At 37.0% G+C, this 20203-nt stretch overlaps 2 protein-coding genes across 3 annotated transcripts; one reads left to right on the top strand and one right to left on the bottom strand.

Moving 5' to 3' along the window:
* The first annotated feature begins 8577 nt into the window (after positions 1–8577).
* On the top strand, positions 8578–9639 carry LOC121246547 (putative leucine-rich repeat receptor-like serine/threonine-protein kinase At2g24130). The gene has a single exon (XM_041144723.1). The coding sequence runs from the start codon at positions 8578–8580 to the stop codon at positions 9637–9639; it is 1062 nt and encodes a 353-aa protein (XP_041000657.1).
* Positions 9640–9818: 179 nt separating this feature from the next.
* Positions 9819–19957, bottom strand: LOC121254782 (protein YIF1B-like). Of its 2 annotated transcripts, XM_041154943.1 has the most exons (6): positions 19809–19940; positions 19563–19653; positions 19045–19217; positions 12042–12140; positions 11790–11941; positions 9819–10342 (listed from the first exon to the last, which is right to left on the bottom strand). In XM_041154943.1, exons 3-6 carry the CDS (start codon positions 19213–19215, stop codon positions 9955–9957), a joined length of 810 nt encoding a protein of 269 aa, XP_041010877.1. In that variant the 5' UTR covers positions 19216–19217; positions 19563–19653; positions 19809–19940; the 3' UTR covers positions 9819–9954. The 2 variants fall into 2 exon arrangements, with proteins under 2 accessions (XP_041010877.1, XP_041010869.1); XM_041154935.1 differs by lacking the exon at positions 19563–19653 and having other exon boundaries at positions 19809–19957.
* Between the last annotated feature and the right edge of the window lie 246 nt (positions 19958–20203).

Genomic DNA, 20203 nt, shown 5'->3' with positions numbered 1-20203 from the left:
CTAAAGATGCCCCATTTGAGTGAACACAAGCTTGTCAAGAGGCATTTAAAACGCTAATTGGCAAGCTTACCTCAGCACCCATAATGCATCCACCTGATTGGACTTTACCTTTTGAGATCATGTGTGATGCTAGTGACTTTGTCGTAGGTGCTGTTCTTGGACAACGAAGGGAGGGGAAGCCTTTTATCATTTACTATGCTAGTAGAACTCTCAATAGTGCTCAGATGAATTACTCCACCACTAAAGAAGAGTTGCTAGCTGTAGTGTTTGCTTTGTATAAGTTTTGTGCTTACTTGATTGGTTCTCCTATTATTATTTTCACAGATTATGCAGCCCTTAAGTACATTTTTACAAAGAATGATGTTAAGGCGCAACTAATATGGTAGATTTTATTTTTGCAGGAATTTGACATCACCATCAAAGACAATAAAGGAGTGGAGAACATAGTGGCTAGCCACCCTTAGACAAATGGACAGGTAGAACTTGTAAACTGGAAAAGTGGCTAGCCACCCTTATGAAACCGTTCTTTTGAAACTTTGCCACTTACCTATGGAGCTCGAGCATCGAGCTTATTGGGTCATCAAGCATTTCAATTTTGATATGGGAGAAGCATATAAGCTTAGAAAATTTCAGTTGACCGAGTTAGAGAAGTTGAGAAATGATGCTTATGAAAACTCTAGAATCTATAAGGCTAAAATGAAAGTGTTTCATGATAAAAATATTTTTAGAGAAACGTTTAAGCCTAATGATCGAGTGTTTTTATATGATTCAAGATTCCATAACTATCCAGGAAAACTTCAATCTAGGTGGACCGGCCCTTTTGTAGTAAATAATATTTTTACAAATGGGGTGGTAGAAATAGAAGATCCTAAGGATGGTCGAATCTTTAAAGTAAATAGTCAACGCCTTAAAGTATTAATTGATAGGTAAGTTCTGGAAGTGGAAGACATTCCACTTGTGGATCTGGTCTATCAACCTTGACCACACCATACAAGTATGTTTTTCTTTATTTGTTTTGTTTGTTTTTTTTTATTTTTTTTTCTCTTATTCTCTTTTTTTTTCCTTTTTGCTTGCTGTTGTTTTCTTTGTTTTTTTTGTTTTTTTTTTTGTTTTTTTTTTTTTTTTGCAGGTTAGTTTCATTTTGTCATTTCAGGTTACCATCTTTAGTGCTTGGCAAGCTATCCACGTCACTTAGCATGTGTATTCTACCCTTTTTAGTTACTCTCTATTCAAATTTAATTCTTAAACATTAAGGACAAGGTTTTATTTAAGTTGGGAGGTGATGGTGTAAATTCAGTATTTAAAATGCTTGTTGGAACTCTGTAGCATAATTTCATATGTCAATTTTTTTTTTTAATTTTGCATCACACATGCATCATTTTCGCATGTGTATTCATTCTCATTTATAGCCATCTTCGTGAATTCACCAAACCCACCATAATCATTTTTTTGCTGAAGCGTTCATAAAACCCCTCTAATGCACTCATCCAAGATTAGTGGTAAGAGGGTAGTTTGATACATGTAACTAGAGAACTCTTTTGCTTAAGTATTTATGTGAGTTTTGGAGAGGATTGAGAGCTTACAAATGCAGTAAATTACGATAAGTGTTCATTGATCTGTTGAATTTGACACTTTTTTTGAGAATATCATTACATGGTTTTTGATAAGATGGTGGATATACTTGGGATATGAAGAAGGTCAACTTAGGATCAATGTTTGAGCCTTCCAAGCTAACCGTTTCCATCATAGACTCCTAGTAGCCAACTTTGAGCCAATAAACACATGTAGATTTTTCTTTTCATATGCCCGCATCATCTATGTCTCTCCACATTGGAGTATAGTCTATACCCTGAATTTTCTAACTTTTTTACTTCCAAGTGTATACTAGGTATGAAATCTGCATTTTCTTTCTTTTGTGTTGAATCCCAAACAAAAATAAATAAATAAATAAATAAAGGTTGGGTAGAAACAGCAAGAATACCAAAGTGGCATGTGTTTGTTCATCAAATTGTTGAATTAAAAAAAAAAAGGAAGAAGAAGGAAAATTATTATTATTCGATGATCTGAAAAATTGGAGAGTACATCAAGTAAGAAGTGTGGTCTACTGATAGTAATAAGATTCCCTTTATATGTACTTGGAAGTTTTTAAATCATTTTCATCCTTTTATTTTTTCATATAGCCCTAAACCTAAGCCACGTTACAACCTTTTGTATTGATCATTTTGATCCTAAGTAAACTTTTGGAAAGAGTGGTAGAAGTTTCATTTGTTAGTGTTCCTATCATAAGATTAATGTTTTCTTATTATTTGTACATAATTGCCTAATTCCCCATGAGGGTATGTGTACACCCATGGTCAAACTCAGTAGAGATAATCCTCACATGAAACACTTTTATACCCGTGAGTTATGGAGTTGAACTTTTCGCTTGAGATGTTCTTGATGTTGCATATGTCAGAACTTCTAGTTAGATGAATATAGTTTGGAACACACACACTCTATGGATTACTATAGGTGGATTGCTTGTGATAGGGTTAGTGAATTCCTAAAATTGCTTTAATATGTGAATCTAGAAAGTGTGACTTGGTGGCCTTTGTGGGTGATTTTCTTTGGTCTCTTTTGTTGTTTTGGCATGAAAATTGCTAGGGACTGAGAATAAACAAATTGGGAGATGTGATGAATGTACGAAAGTGCACTCTAAATACCCTATTATTAGATTAAAATGCTAAAATGTGAATAGAAATAATGAGATATAATTTATATTATTGAATTTAATATCTATTCACACATATATATTTGAGCATGATTTTTTAATATTTTAGATCTCAAATATTGCATTATTAGTTGGTGAGAGATAATTTACAATTGGACTTTACACTTAACATTTTAGGTCTCAAATATTTTTGTTGGATTTTAGGATCAAGAAATGAAAAAATAAAAATAAAAAATTCACACACATGCGGGCTCAACTTCAATTCAAAAAGCAAGTCTTTTGCTTGGCCAAGAGAGACACGCAGCACACATGCGGGCTCAACTTCAATTCAAAAAGCAAGTCTTTTGCTTGGCTCTTGGACGTGAGACACAGCAGCGGGGAGAGAGTTTTGAGCGGCAAGCAACACGAGCCTTTCTTTTGGGAGTTTCTATTTTGGACGCAAGCTGGAGATTTTGAACGGGAAGTTGAAGAATGTGTTTGGCCGTCGTTTTCCCTATTTGGCTCTTTAGATTTTTATTGTCTATTATATATATAGGTAACTAAATTCTCAAGTAAAAATAGGGATGAACTTGCACAGTAGATATTATTTTTAATTTATGTATTTGATTTTCAATTACTAAAATTCTTTTATTTTATCATTATCAATTCATTGTTAATATTTTCTTCTCCGAATAATTATAGAATTTATTTTTTTTATGAATTCAGTCATACTTTTTCTATTAAATAGATTGCTCTTTGGTTATGTTTGAATCAATTATTTATCTATATTGATTTAATTCTTTGCTGCAATATCATTTCCTAAGTATATTGTCGTCATTGGATTTTCTTAATAGTGATAACAATTTACATATTTTAAAAGTGGTCAATGATTTTTCAAATGGGTACATTTGGTTTATAAATCTATATCTTCCGATTGGGAATTTTGAGAATTGAGTTCCTAATTGAGTTATTCAATGAATTAAGAATAATTAAAATACCGAATTTGTATAAAGGATTCTCGACGCTTTACTGTTTGTCAAATTTGAATACTTTTCCCGTTAGTCGCTTTACTTTACTTTAATTTACATTTAAAATTAATTTTTATTCTCCATTAATCATTTCATAGTTAAAGGAGAATATGATGTTCATCCATGAAACTTATGGTCGGCACCTCCTCTAACGTCCCGATCCCGAAGATTCGGAGAGTTAGTTCTTAATAGTTAATATCAACTTCAATAACACAACTATAAAATCAAGAAAGCTTCATAAAATATTAATTCATTTACTCAACCCCAAAATCTATGTTCCTTCATAGGGACAACAAAGAATTTCTCAAAAACATAAATTAAAAATTCTCCGAAAACTCAAAAATATCCTTAATTCATCAAGTGTAAAATAACCAAAAATAAATCAATTTACTAACTACGACTCTCAAGAAAACACTTGCACCCTTTGGCACTTATTCTACTACAATCATCACACCTTGATAAAACTTCCTACTCTTGTTCTCCAGCTGAACCATCAAAATTATCTGAAAAATATTTAGAGATAAGGGGTGAGTTATCAACAACTCAGTAAGTAAAAGACATATACTAGTGTGTAAACATGAGCATTGACAGAGTTCAGAATGCAGAACAAAATATTTTCTTTCAAAATGTAAAATCAGAATATTGTTTTCAAAATGCAGCGTCAGAACACGTTATCAAAAATTTCAGAGTGAAAATTCAAAAATATTCATAATCAAATTCCCTTTGGCATAACATAAACTGAAGCATCACATCTTATCTTAACATATCATAACAAACACCATGTTTAACCCCGGTGGTGGGGTTGTGCAAACCCCGATAGCAAACCGAGCAAAAATAAAATTTGAATCTTCCCTTTATTCATTCTCGGAGCTCCGAGTGTGCAAATAGGAAAGACCATGCAGAAAACCACTTTGTTTCCAAAGTGGGTGCACTAAAAACAGAAAAGTTGGTATCAACTCGAACAGAGGCCACAGTTTTACACCTGTGGTAAGGTAAGAATGAAACAGAAACAGAAATAGAATGTTATGCTAGAGGTTTTCAGAAATCACATCATTTTATATCAGAGTACAAAACATCTTCAGAACAGAACAAAATCATATCTCAAAAAAATATAATTTATGCACAAAATTATGAATTCGCTCTCTTTTGTACATTTCAAAAATAGAATGTCAAAAATAAGCTCATGTCTACACCAGTCATGGCAGAAAATACTTTCTTTTTAAACAGAATCTCATGAGTAATGCAGAACAAATAACTGAGGTAGTTCAAATTTCTTTTCATAACTAAATATGTATATTTTCCAAAAAAATTCAACATCAGCTCATTTTATTTTAATACAAAGTCTAGCATAGAAACCTCGCTTATCTGGACTTTTTAGTTTTTTTTTTTTTTTTTTCAGAATTTTCCTCAAAAATGTCGAACAATAATTAATCATCACTTATAAAATAATCACATAATTCTCATAAATTTCCAATCAATCACAAATTTACACCATTTAAGCCTAAGCTTCTACTATATCTATTTTAATCCTTCAATACCTAAAAATTCTCATAACCTTAAAATGTCCTCATTCTCTAATTTTTTTTTTTTATAATAATCAACATTTAAGATAAAAACTAGTAAAAATTTCATTAAATAATAAAAAATAGCTTTTATCATAATTTAAATGTTCAAAATAAAATTACATAGTTACTGAAAAAATAATTTGTTACCAATAGTACAATTTGAAAATCCTATTTATTTTCTGTACAATATCTTACACTTCCCGCAAAAACCATGTAAAAACAGATTTAATATAAACAAAATTCCAAATTGAAACCATCCAATAATAAGGGAAATATTGTAATTTCATATCTAAATAATATGTAAAACTAAGTTTACATAGACTTAAAACGTTTGATGCGATTTCGGTGCAATAGTCGGCGACGACAGGGGCGCGAGGTACTCATCGAGAAGGAAGGAGCTGCGTGCGGTGCGGGGAAGAAGGTGGCTGTCCCGGCAGCACAGTTGGGGGCAGTGGCAGATCATGGTGGTGAGGCACTGAGAGAGAGAGAGAGAGATGAGTGTGAGAGAGAGCTAAAGGGAGGTAGAGCTGGAAACCGAGGGATAGAGAGAAATCTCACAAATGGCATCACGTGGGCTGGGCGGTGTTTGGTGGTGTTGAAAGGTTCTCCAACGCCCTCTGTTGCAACTGTTTGTGGCGGCGGGGCCTCACTGTTCATTGTTGGTGGTTGCGCAGGGAGGAGCCGTGTCGTGTGAAGTTTTCGAGGGTGAACCCTTTGACTTAGAGAGAGCGAGAAGGGATGCTGGCCAGTGGTTGATTCACGGAGGATGGCAGTGGAAACACACTGGAAACTCGAAAGGAGGGGTGGCAGCGGCTTGGTGATAAAAACCCGTCTCACGGTGGAGAAAAATGGAGTGCTCTGTTTTGAAGAGCAAAAAAACAGGGGTGTAACTTGCTGAGTTTCTGAGATGGGGGTGGTGGCGTACTAGGTTGTGGGTTGGTTGATCAGATGCTTACGAGGGGGTGCACTGGTGTAGCGGCAGTACGGACGACAGAGGGCTGGGCTTTCGTGGGGTGACTCTCGATATGGGGTGTAGGTTGCAGCTGCTGGGCTTCGCGCCGCACGCAACTCTGGGGGTGGCTGGCTACGCTTGGCTGGGCAATGGATACCCTAAAGTGGTGTGGCGGCAGTGGGAAACCGAGAGGAGAGGGAGAAAAAGAAGAACGGCTATACTAGGTTTTTTTTTAGGATGAAGAACGTGTAATTATATAGGTGGATGGATGGCCAAAAGAAAACCCTAGAGATGAGAGAGTAACGTGCATGCGGATGGAAGAGAGTCATGCGGGTGAGAAACTGCTCATAAACCGATAGGTTTTTCCATGGTTTAAACAAACGGCTAAAAGCTCAAAATAAAAATAAAAAAATAAAAAAAATAAAAAATATAAAAAAGAAGACAAGCGAAAGTAAAACTAAAGATAAAAAAGGATAAAAAAAAAATAATCTAAATATCAAGCTCAAATAAATAAATAAATAAAATATCCATAGTCCAATCATACAAATTCTGGGTCCAAGTGTTACAGCTCCAGCAAACCCCAAGATTTGATAATATTCAGCCTGATCTTATCAATGGAAGGTCTCACCCTCATGAACTTTAGAACAAGCACAAACCGCTAATTTACATATAATTTTATCTTTTTATTTTTCACCCTGCGTCCAAGCAAGGGGAAGGGTAACCTGGTCCTCTCATTTCCTTGTATTTCTTGCAAAAACAACGTAATAGGAGTACAAGACGACTATCTGTTCCATGCCAACAATCAGGGGGATAAGGTTTTTTGTCCGAATCGAAAAAACCAACATGACCAATTAAGAAGCTGGTCGGTCTCAGTCCAAGAAAGTAAGAAAATTAGATTTTTGGACCGGTTTCATGGTGAGGTTTTTTCACCCGGACTGGACCAACCAAATTTAATATATAAATTTTTAAATAATTTTTGTATGATATTTTATAATTTTTTAAGTAATTATATAAATTGAAAGCAAGTAATTATGCAATTTTTTTCTAACATAATTATTTATGTTTGTATTATATAAAATACTAAAGATTAAGAGTTTTAAGACAAGAAATTAACTATTAATTGTTGATAATATACACTATTAACATTATTAATTTAATACTCAATTAAAATACTTAATTAGTTAAGTATATATATTTTGTTAGACAACTTAAATTAAATCATTCATTCATTTAATTATATATTATTATTTTATATAATGTTTTGTTAAAAACTTGAAAATAAAAGAAAAAAAAGACCCGGACCAAAATATCCCGATAAGACCGATCAGAAAGAACCAAAACAGTCTGGTCCGATCAAAAGGCCTTATCGGTCCGCTCCAAACTTTAGGTAGACCGAAAGAATTGGTACGTTTCGAAATTCTCCTCCAAGACTGACTGGATTGAACTGATTATACCTCTTACCAACAATTTCACAATTAATGAAATAAATAAATAAAAAAGGATCCGTATGGAGAAGATTCTAAAGTTTTTTTAGACTAAAAGAATAGGAAAATGATTAAAAAAAAAAAGATATAGCTTTTTTCTTTTTTTCTAAAATAAAAATATTTTATTAATTGAAAAATGAAATATAGATTTGGAAGAACTTCTAAGCACCCAAAATAAAATAGTTTTTAGTTTTTAAAACATCTTCCCCTGCCCTGAGGTATTCTTATGTTTTTATTATTTTCATTTTCCCTTCACTCTAGAGAATTCAAACCCCAGATCTCTCATCTTTGAGATATCGAGATGTAGCGCACTCTTGGGTCTGAAGAAAATTACACCTTGTGTGACTATCTTTCCTTTTATTATATCTATCATGGCAATCCATGAATGAGCGGTAAAAACAAGGAGAATGTTACAAGATTGATTAAGAAAACAAAAGCACCCATCCATCTTTCAACCAAACAAACCTTTATAAATATTCAACGCAAGCAACCCACCTTCTGGGCATGACCATGCAATTTTATCTATTTCCCCATTCAAAGCTTCTCTCTGCAGCAATTCTATCTATACATCACGCTGATGTTCAAGGCCAATATAAGAAGCATTTGAGAAACCAACCATAACCAACAACCAATCTCAAAATAAATCCCCCCACCTTTACCTCAACTAATGGCCAGTTGCCTGCATTCTATCCTCTCCCTTTGCTTCCATTATATCATTGTAACTTCAGTGCTAAGTTTTATTCCAAAAGTCATTCATTCCTGGACCCTAGACTCAGATATTCAAGTACTCCGCACCCTCAAGCATTCCATTGAACCAGGCTCCATCCCCCCGACATCTTACCTTAATAGTTGGGACTCCATGGTGGATCCCTGTGACAGTATGGGCGCACGGTTTCAGGGAATTTTATGCAGTATTCCCCTTGACAATTCTTCTAGCAGGATAATAGCAATTGATCTCGATGACGTTGGATATGACGGGTATCTGACACCATCGATCGGGAACCTAACCGAGCTCACCATTCTCAGTATAAGCAAGAACAAGATTCGAAGAACAATACCAGAAACCATAGCCTATCTTAGAAAGCTCACCAGACTTTCACTGGCGGACAATTGCCTCACAGGCACCATTCCTACAGAAATCACCTTGCTCAAGAATCTTGAATATCTAGACATTTCAGGGAACAGACTGTCTGGCTCAATTCCGCCTGATATTTCTGGATTACGAAGCTTGACCTACTTGAGTATGTCAAACAACGCGCTCACGGGCATGATCCCTGACCTCACGGGATTGTGGCAGCTGAGCACTCTAGATCTTAGTTCCAATCAGCTCTATGGGAATTTGCCATATTTTCCTGTGAGATTGACAACACTTTCTATAAACCGTAACATACTTACAGGCCACATCTCACCAGTAAAGAAGCTCAAAGACCTTAGTTGGTTAGACGTGAGTTATAACAGGCTCTCTGGCGTCATTAGCAAAGACATTATTTCATTACCTAGACTGGTTCACCTCAATATTTCAAACAACCGCTTCACTGCAACAGAGATGGTCAGCTTTTCTGGGGAAGAGATACCACCACTGCAAGTGCTTGACGCAGAAAATAACCAATTACATGGTCATTTGCCCGCCAACTTGATCAAAATTCAAAATTTATCAACAATTAATCTGGCACATAATCAATTCTCTGGTCCAATACCACAACCATATGGAAACAAACTAGAGCGATCATGGAGAATCCTGTACCTAGAGAACAACTTTCTGTCTGGAAATCTTCCACCACAGTTCATTACTCGTGGACAAAGGATTACAGGCAGCCTTGCAAGAAACTGTCTTGTGTGTCCAATACGGATACCGTTATGCCGAGGAGGGCAAAGACCAATTTCAGAATGCCTTAGGCAGAATCATAGAAGCACAGAATAAAATTGTATGGTAATGTCATCAAGAAAAGTAAGAAACCTTGTTTAACTTTCAAGAAATAAAATTTATCGAAACAATGTAAGAATTTTGGTTCATAAATGAATTTCTGATTATCTGTGATTCTACTCTTCAATATGATTGCTTCCAATGTTACAATGTAACACCGCAAACACAAAACACACTGAAAGAAAACTTTATAATTGTCGAATCTTCTGGGAGCAAAGCACAGTAAGTCAATACAAAATCAAGAAAATTGCCTACAACATTTTAACAAGTGCTATGAACACAGACCATTTCTAACTACATAAAATGAAGCATCTACATTAGCCAATGAACACTAATGTTGCCAAGCCATATGAAAAGTGGGAATTGAGCCAGAGCAATAAAGAGCAAGAGATAGTGGTGCTTGCTCGAGTCATAACTCCTCACCTCTGCAAAGAGGACTCTCTTCATCGTTTTCACCAAGAAGATACCCATGCATAAACAGGTCCAAGGCATCAAAAAATAGTATGAGTATCCCCACATTACCTTACCAAGAACAGCCAAACACATCCCCGTGAAAGTATACCCTGCATAAGCCACAATGTCCAGCAGGGGTGCCTCCCCACTACCCAATGATAGCAATGTCACTTTCAGAAGTGCAACTTGCAGAAACCACCCAACCAATCCCTTGATGAACAACCAGTTCAGAGCTTCTGGGCTAAACCTGTCAATAAATGAAAAGTTTTAAAGGAAATGTTCTGGCCAAGCACAGAAAAAGGAGGTGGAGGGCTGGAACAGTATGTAAATCAAATAATTTGAGGTCAACTTGTAACATGAAAGAAAGATGATGCCAAAATTACAACCTAAAAATGAATTTACTAGATGGAATTTCACAAGTGACCATGAGGAAATTTGGGTAGCTATCCAAGATCAAAGCAACACAATGAAATAAATCTTTCAGCCGCTATTGAAGAAAAGAAATTGCTGTCTCCACTTGGTTTCTGTCTTTGAACAGAAGGATAATTCTTTTCGCTGATTATTTATAGGTAAAAAAATAAAACAAAAGAAAAAAAAATTATCCTTCTGTTCAAAGACAGGAGGACATTCAATCAGGGGATATAGATAATTCAATATCCCATCAGGGAATCAGTCAATACTTCTACCAAAAAAAAAAAAAAGAGGCTTTGTCAAGCCTATCCAAGCTTTATGATTGATTGCAGAGGGGAATATCTCCTCCAATAACACGCAGGTGCTGAAAAAATCATGTCCAATCAGTAAAACATGTGGTCTCGACCTCTGACAAGGGCCACCCAACACTGAGCAATATCAGACCCCATTTGGAGAAGTGCCAGCTCACATGTGGTACCTCAATTTACAGTCTCTAGTCCCTTTCTACTGTAACACCCATTCTTAACAAGACAAACTAATACACATTTTGGAGAGAACTTGAAAAGCATTTTCCAGCTTTTTTAAGGCCTAAAAACAGGAGAGAGATGGGGAAAAAACAGAGCACGACCCCTAAAGCATGGGTGGGAAAAACAGGGAAAGACACTTGTGCTCCAGTAGAACTTCATAGTCCACGGTAGAAACTACAACCATTGCCATAGCCAGCAGGCAACCACCTAATACCACTCCTCCAACATAAGTACCATCACCAGCGACACATTGAAAATCTTATTTTGGAGAGAGACCACCCACAAATACTATTTTTTGATAATGAAGAATCCCAGAGACCGTGCAATTGCAAATATCATTTACCCAATTAAATCCTAGACCCGTGTAGTGCGTCCCCATCACACTAATCGGGTAAATCATCGGTGAAATACTGATGGGACGTGACCCCAGAAATTGTTTGCACCCAAAGGTTCGAACTTTGGACCTACAGGGCCTCCCAAAAATACAATCAAATAGCTTAAATGTTAGTCCAAGATTTATGGTCAACATCAGCACTTCGGAAATAATCCAATTATTTTCGGTAACAAAAAAAACAACTCCAAGTAAAGGGAAGTTTCCGGCATTGCCCTGTTCATTAAACAATGAAGTGAAAGATGATCGTGACCGTAAAAACTACAAAAGGCAATAGTGGGAAAAGAGGGAACAGAATGACTACCGCATATCACTTCATATTTTTACACACGCACACATATTAAAGAAAAAAATCAGGCACTTACTTTCCGTGGAGACCCAACGAGAAGCCAGCAAGAACAACATAGGTACCAAATGCCATAAATGGAATGTATAAATCTGGTGCATTTATATCATAAATTGGGGGTTTATATGAGAGCCTGCCCCCTACTGGCTCAGTTATTCGTGTCCAATGGCCCTGAAGAAAAGGAAGATAAACGAAAAATGATATAACTACTGTTTAAATAGTAATAAAAAAAATGTGTTAGCTAAGATAAAACAGAGCAAATACTGCTTACCCTGTGCAGGAATGGAAACAGAACAAGCTTTAATTTGTTCCTCACATAGTGCTCATTCACTTGGAAATAGTATTGGGGATCCGAGAAATACCTGCTTATCTGTTGGATTTGAGCACAAAAATGTTAATATAAAAGACAACAATATATCAAGATTACAACAAAAAATTTGTTTCTGCATATGACAAACTAGAGATTTTAGGGACTAACTCAATGATTTTATGACTTTTATACAAGGGCCTTATATGCATAAAAAAGGGAAGACTAAAATGTATTTTACGCAAGGAACTAACTGAATGATTAGAGGACTTACGAGGTCCTTATTTACATCAAAGAAAGAAGTTAAAAAGAATTAGATGGCCTAAAATATGGACAAAAGCAAGAAAGAAAGATGTGTGTGTAAGGTGATTGTGTTGTTATAAGATGGGACCAAATTAAAAAAGATACATGTGATCGATCTCGTTGGAAAAAAAAATAGTTAAGATTGACTTAGTTGATAATAGTAGTAGTCATAATATTTAGGTGGCATTTTAGATATATGGATGACTCCTAACAATTTTTTAAGGTGGTTATAAATTTTACTTGAAAAAGAATATACTCATGTCAGATACGAGGTCATATGCTTTCCTTTTTATGGTGTCAAAAAACAGATGAAAGTTCTAAAAATAAAAGCATTTGTCCATTTAACTTCCCATATCACTCTTTTACTTCAACCCACCTTTCTTCACTCATGCGAAAACGTTTATTTTTTTTATTTTTTTATTTTTTTTATTATATATATAAGTAAACGGTAACTCACTGATACGAGACCGTTTAAATAGAAGTGTATGTTTTGTTCATATGTGTCATTTGAATACTTCCATCTATTGTGTGACGAAGCAGTCATCGCGAAGAAAAATTATTATACTCTTTTGAATTTATTGGGATGTCCTGAACTACATACTCCAGCACCATAATGCTAGATAAAACACAACGAATCAATTCAATGTACATGTAAAGTCAGTCACGTTACCCTCAAATAAGCAGTTTTGAAAGTTCAGATTTGCCAATTCTGAAGCTATCAAAAACACTAACATTATAGGGAACGGACTTCGGGCCATAAGGCTCCTCCCATAAACATCCGCATACCACATTAGAAAGGTGTCAATGTTCACTTAAAAATGGTTGGAAGCTAGACACTCAATTGAAAACTTCAACAGCTGATTTGAAATTTTCCTCTATGATCAAAAGCACCTTCTAAGGACAAACACCTACTCATAGAAACAAATGGTGTTTCTATTATTGTTTTTTTTTTTTCTTTTTTTTTTTTGAGAGGGGGGGGGGGGGGTTCAAGTAGGAAGGTTACTAAGGAGATGGTGCTCAGCCATGCCAGCGCTCATTGGCTTGCAAATACAATGGATAAATGCTCATTATCGGAGGGGAGGAAAGAATTTTGCAACATGTATCACGATGGTAACAAGGCATTTTTTTGCCAATCAGAATTTAACACTTTTGGGAGTTACTTGGAATTAACAGATTACAGTGGCAGTGGACGTTGAGGTCTCCTAGCAATTCCAAAAGGAATGGACGGAAGGAGGTGGCAAAGTTTTCCTTTGAAGCTAAAGCATGCTTTGTCCATCCCAAAAGATAAGGCTCAAGCTTTGTCTCTATGTCTGGATAGGGTGTTAGACAAAGGGAAGGAGATGGAGAAGCAGTTCAAGTCATATGCAGAGGCCGCGATGGGTGGCGCAAGGAAACTTGCAGTGGTGTCGCGTGGTACGAGAAACTCCTCAGTACTACAGCAAAATGACAAAAAGGAAAGTGTAGCAAGGGAGAGTAGTACTATTGCATAGAAGCATGGTCTGGGGCGATGTGATGTACTAGAAGAGAATGTTGGTGGTCTATAGCGCTGTACAGAAACCGACGAGACCAGCCGTCGCCGATGCAGACCAGCTGCTAGAGTTTGGAGCTGGTCGAAACCAGCAAAGAACTAGTCGGCCGGCAGTATAAAATTAAGGAAACCAATGCCGGCTGGTTCAGTTTTGGTCTAAACCAAACCTAAACCTTCGAACCAGCCGATTATATATATATATATATATATATATATGTTCATATTATACAAATATAAAACGACGTTATTTCACTTACGTAAGTGAAACGGCATCGTTTTAATTATGAGTTTTATTAAAAAAAATAGGTGAAACGGCGCCGTTTCACCTAATTTTAATAAACCCCCATTCTTCTTCTTCTTCTTCATCTTTTTCCCCCATCTTCTTCACTCTGCAACTTCCCACTGGCGGCACAATCCACCACTCACCTCCTCGTTCCTGTTTAGTCCCCTTTGTTTCGGAAGTTGTTTCTATTTCTACATCTGTTTCTTCCTCGCTTTCCCCCCTTTCTTCCGTTTCTGAGGAATCTTTCAGTTTCTTAGTAATAATGGGTGACAGTACTTTGCCTAAATAGTAGACACAGGTAATAAATAAGAGAATACTAAAGATTCGGGCCATATTAGATTTAATAAGTACATTAAATCTAATAGAATCATTTTGTTGTATCCAGACTAATACCAATCCAACCCATTTCATGAATAAAATGTGACCAATTAACCAACCAACAAAACTACTTGTTACAAATAATATCTTGTTGTTGCATCGAAACATTTACAGCGATGCCGACGGCAGACCGACGAACCACACCGACTCAAGCTGGTTCTCAAGCAGTCCAGACCGTCGGTTTTGGACCGAAACCGTGCCGAATACGTCGAGTTTCAGCCTTAGTGGTCTGTAGGAGCAGGGGTCCTAATTTGTTTGAAAGAGGAACTGGGTCGTTTGAAGAAGGTGGTAGAAGACCTTATATGTAAAGTGGACATGGGCCTAGGCCTGGGCCTGGGCCTGGGTCAATGCATTAATGGACTGAATAGTAAAGATGAAGGGTTGGTTAGAAATAGGCCGAAACTCTCAGGCCCAATAAAGGCAAAGTCAATTGGAATGGGCCGGATGGATCCAACAACCATGAACAAGATGCTGGAACAACACTAGCCAGGGATACCATAGAACCCTATGCCTGCATCATATAGGCCTGTCTCCGATACAGAAGACAGTAATTGAGGAGGCTGTTTAGAACGAGTTGTTGATGCAAAATTGTGAACCAACGGGAGGGTTAGTGAACTATGGGCTGACACAGAGTCGTATATCGGAGTCCTCTAGGTTGACTCTCGTTACCACTGTTGCGAAGGTGACATCCCTGGCACCAGACACGACTTTAGTGAGACCTGTCGGTGAGAGAGTGGAAACGCTGGTGAGAGGGTTTGAGCATTGTGGGGGTAGCATAGAAACCTGCACTAGAGACTTCTAGGCCGACGACTGACCTTTGTGCCGTGCCGTGAATTTGACTGTGCCGATGGCAGAAAATGTTTGTGTAGCTGAGAAACAATTACCTGTCTAATTTGAGACAATACCAATTGGGGAAACTTTACATACGGCAAGAGAGGCAGAAATGGAAGGAGCTCTGGTTATATTTGAGTGTAGCAAGGGAGGGTAGAAACAATAGCTATTGAATATGGTGGTGGAAGGGAGGGAGGATGCAGGGAGGGGTAGGACAACAGATGAAGTGGCAGAACCCATTCCTCTAAACTCTTTTCACCAAAGCGTGTCAGATTGGGTAATTCAAAAAGCTGTGGAGATTAACCATTGTATAGGGATCACACGCAAGGGTTTCAAAGATGAATTCATGGCATTAATCACAACTATAGAGGTTGGATATGCACACTCCAAATCTGATCCATCTCTCAATTTGGCTACAAATAGAGAGAGAGAACTCAAGAGGCTTACTTGGGCAATGAAATCATGTTGGAAAGAGGAGCTCTAACCGAGGGCGTCTCAAGGGAAGGGCAAAGAACTCTTGGAGGAGCTACAATGTTTGGAGGGAAAGGAGGAGGGAAGAACTCTCTCTGAATCTAAGAGAACTCGCAAGAGTTAGGTAGTCATAAAAGTCAAAAGAGTAATGTAGAGGGAAGAGATCTCTTGGAGACAAAAATCAAGGGCACTATGGCTCAAGGAGGGAAACGAGTGCATGAAGTTCTCCCATCAGGTGGCTAATTTACATAGGAGACGAAGCAGTTTCCTTGGATCAGTTAGTCCTCAAGAACCACATCATAAAACATTACGAGCACCTTCTCTCCGAACAGTACGCATGGAGACCGAAAGTGAATGAAATAACTTTTGCATCGTTAGACCAACAAGGCTCAGGGTGGTTCTAGTGGCCCTTCAAAGAAGATGAAGTGTGCAAAGTAACCTGTGGCATGGCTAGTGACAAGGCTCCTAGCCCTAAAGGTTTTACCATGGCTTTTTTCCAAGCTTGTTGGGAAGTGATCAAGGGTGACCTTATGAGGGTATTTCAAGAATTTTATGCTAATGACAGGTTTGAAAAAATTCTTAATGCTACTTTTTTAGCCTTCATTCCCAAAAAGATGGGGTCCGTGAATGTTAGAGATTATCATCTCATTAGCCTTGTGAATGGGTTCTACAATATACTTCTAAAGTGTTAGCAAATATATTGATTACGGCTAGGGAGAAGTTATTTTGAAGCCTAAAAAAAAAAATGCATTCGTCAAAGGTAGACAAATTTTAGATTCAATTTTAATTGCAAATCAAGTTTTGGATGGGTGACTTAAATCTAGAGAACATGGGTTACTTTTCAAATTAGACATGGAGAAGGCTTATGATCATGTTAGCTAGAACTTCCTACTTTATTTACTTGCAAGAAGTGGCTCTGAGGAGAAATGGTGTTCTTGGGTAGCGTATTGTATCTCTATAGTTCGCTTTTTCTATCTTGGTGAATGGTTTGCCAGTGGATTTCTTTGACTCCTCCCATGGTTTGAGACAGGGGGGCTCAATCTCTCCATTAATTTTCATAATCTTCATGAAAGCTCTCAGTAAGATGATTTTGGGCCTTGTAAAAGGTGGTTTTCTCTATGATTTCTCGGTGGGAAATGGTGATTATGGCTCTATTGATATTTTTCATATGCCTTTTGCAGACGATACTCTCATCTTTTGTGGACCAAGTCTTGGGCATATCTAATCCGTAAGGGCTCTCATTCTTTGTTTTGCAGCTGTCTCAAGTTTGAGAGTTAATCTCTCAAAGTTAGAATTGGTGCCTGTGGGGGTTGGTCCCAATGCGATGAATCTAGCCTCTCTCTTGGGATGCAAGATATCTTCTTTACCCATGAAGTATATTGGCTTAACATTGGGAGCTTCCTTCAAATCAGAGAGGATTTGGAATGTTGTAGTTGAAAAGTTGGAGCACAAATTGGCTTCTTGGAAGAGGTTGTCCTTGTCTAAATGTCGTATGCTCACTTTGATTAAAAGTACTCTTTCTAACATACCCACATATTTTTTGTCCTTCTTCCCACTCTCCACAAAGGTTGCCAAACGTATTGAGAAGCTACAATGAGACTTCTTATGGAGTGCGTTGGGGAAGAGTTCAAATTTCATTTGGTAAATTGTTCAATTGTTTGTACACCAATTTCTGGGGATGGATTGGGGATCACAACTTGATGAAGTTCAACCAATCTCTTTTGGATAAAAGGTTGTGGTGATGCCAACACGAAAGGGGGGCTCTATGGAAGTTCATTATAGATCCGAAGTTTGGGGAGGCTTGCAGAGGATGGTGCTCGAATGAAATATGCAGTCCATATGTGGTGGGTCAATGGAAATACATTACAAAGGCAAGGAGATCTTCTTTAGACATGCACATGTTTGAGCTTGTGTCAAATTTTGGTACAACAAATGGTGTGATGAACAAAGCTTCCAAGACACCTTCCCTATCATTTTTGAGCTTGCACGAACGAGGAGTGTAGCAATAACTGACCTCTTGATCTTCTCTTGTGGCTCCCCTCAATGGAATGTAGACTTCATTAGGGTGGCTCGAGATTGGGAGTTGGAGGCTATCACCGATTTGCTTCACTGTATGCAGTAAGCATGACTGAGGGTACCATAGACAAGAAGAATTGGAGCCCCTCCAAGAAAGGTAGATTCACAGTCCGATTGTTCCACCAAGTTCTAACCAGCCCTAGTATAACCACATTTCCATGGAAGAATATATGGCAAATGAAAGCTCCTCCAAAAGATGCTTTTTTGTTTGGGCAACCTCCTTGGGCAACATTCATACCACAAATAATTTGAGGAAACATTGGGTAATTGTGTTGGACTGGTGTTGTATGCGTAAAAAAAATGGTGAATCAGTAGATCATTTGCTTTTACATTGCGAGATGGTTAGGACCACATAGGATGATTTTATTTTTGCATGAATGGATTATCATGAGTCATGCCTCTTAGACAAGTGGATTTCCTAGCAAGCTGGAGAAGCCTCCAAGGTAATCCACAAGTGGCAACAATTTGGAGAATGACTCCTAAATGTACGTGTTGGTGTATTTGGTGGGGGAGAAATGATAGGAGCTTCGAGGATCGCAAGAGAACAATGGATGAGCTTAAAGTCTTCTTTTTAAAACTTTGTTCTTATGGGCGGGACTCATTGATTTTAATGGACTAAGGCCCCATTTGGACTTAGAAATGAGTTGAGATGAGTTGAGATTATTTTAAATGAGTTGAATAAAATATTGTTAGAACATTATTTTTTAATATTATTATTGTTTTAAAATTTGAAAAAGTTGAATTGTTTATTATATTTTGTGTGAAAATTTGAGAAAGTTATAATGATGAGATGAGATAAGTTTCCAATCTAAACCAAGGCAAAATGTCCATGATTTTCTACTTTCAATTGTAAACCCTAGTTAGGTACTTCTCATGTATACTTATTATGTACTTGGGCTTTGCCTTATCTTATGAATAAAACGTCTTGATTACCTATATAAAAAAACGCCTTCTAATCTATTATATAGAGATACAAATAATAACACTTAGAGAACAAACTTCTTAATACCAACAAGACTTCAGGTTATCATAAATATTATTCTCCTTCAATCTTAAACAAGAACGATCACTAAGTCATAGCCTTATAAGCCACTTACGTTGCTTTGCACATATTCAGAGCTCGATCCTAAAATTTTTTCTCCATATGCACCCAATCCACCTCTGATAAGCCCTGAACCGGCTCCATAAAATGCATTTCCAAATGGGTTAGGTTGAGAGTTTGTCGGTGGTCCTGGCACACCAGGCTGGGCCCCAACATTGTTGTACATTTCTGTAATTGAAAAATAAAAGTTACAGTTGCACCCAAAAAAGAAAATCTCAAGAAGAAGCTCTCTTGCGCTGGAAGATCTCTCCTTTGACGACTCAAAGGAGTGTACTCTTGATAACTTTGACACCAGAAAATTTCAGACTCCAATTAACAGTCGGCAGAGGGGTCAAAATATAAAATGAAGCATAAGATTAAACCCACATAAGCCATTTGTTGCAAACAGAGATATTTAACTATCTAACGGTTAAAATAAAAATCTAAGATAGTCCGAAAAGTTACGCTCATGTCCGAGCCAAAAAAAAAAATCCTAGTTCAGTAGAATCTGTATCGAATAGAATAAATCCGTACCCTAAATTCAAGCAAGAAACGAAGAGATCCGTGACCCTAATCCAGTATCTGATTCATGTATTTTCCAGAAAATTCACAGAGATCTTTGACCCTAAATCGCAAGTATAAGCAATCGACGTAAAAATCAAGTAAAAATAAACTCGTATCTAATAAAAATATCTACATATATAGGTCAGCAGATGCATACATATATCCTGTATATATATATATATATATATTCACAGAGAGATGGATATGCAAGCGTACCGGTGGAAATTCAGGAGAGTTTCCGGGTAGCAGATCTGAGCTCCGGGGGATTCCGTGACGGTTTGGGTGCGTCCGCGGAAAGGCACAGTATCAACGCAGAGGAGAGAGAGTAACAAAAGAGCACGTGAATAAATGGAGTGGGTAGCACCTGCCACGCACGTGAATCTGTACTTTTTTATGCCCTTTAATTCTCGCTAATTCTCGCATCACTTGACCAATAACACGCCGACATACGTCACGGAAAGGGTAATATAGATTATTATCCCCTACTACTTATTTATTTTTTTTTATTTTTTTTACTTAATAATTAAAAAAGTAATTATTAGTAAAATTATATATTTTTTTAATTTTTTTTAATGATTAAGTATGTTAAAAAAATATTTAAAAAAATAATA

This window comes from Juglans microcarpa x Juglans regia, chromosome 1D (genome assembly GCF_004785595.1).
Source record: "Juglans microcarpa x Juglans regia isolate MS1-56 chromosome 1D, Jm3101_v1.0, whole genome shotgun sequence".
Classification (NCBI taxonomy): Eukaryota; Viridiplantae; Streptophyta; class Magnoliopsida; order Fagales; family Juglandaceae; genus Juglans; species Juglans microcarpa x Juglans regia.
The sequence above is the reverse complement of the archived record's forward strand: the minus strand, read 5'-3'. Positions and strand labels throughout refer to the sequence as shown.

Bases quoted from the DNA above. Each gene is read 5' to 3' on its own strand.
- LOC121254782 (XM_041154935.1), bottom strand. From the start codon at position 19,215: ATGTACAACAATGTTGGGGCCCAGCCTGGTGTGCCAGGACCACCGACA. The intron at 12,141-19,044 runs GTAAGTGGCTTA...CAAATCCAACAG, and splicing joins CTGAATATGTGCAAAGCAAC to ATAAGCAGGTATTTCTCGGA. The intron at 10,343-11,789 runs GTAAGTGCCTGA...ATTTATTGACAG, and splicing joins TCGTTGGGTCTCCACGGAAA to GTTTAGCCCAGAAGCTCTGA.
- LOC121246547 (XM_041144723.1), top strand. From the start codon at position 8,578: ATGGTGGATCCCTGTGACAGTATGGGCGCACGGTTTCAGGGAATTTTA.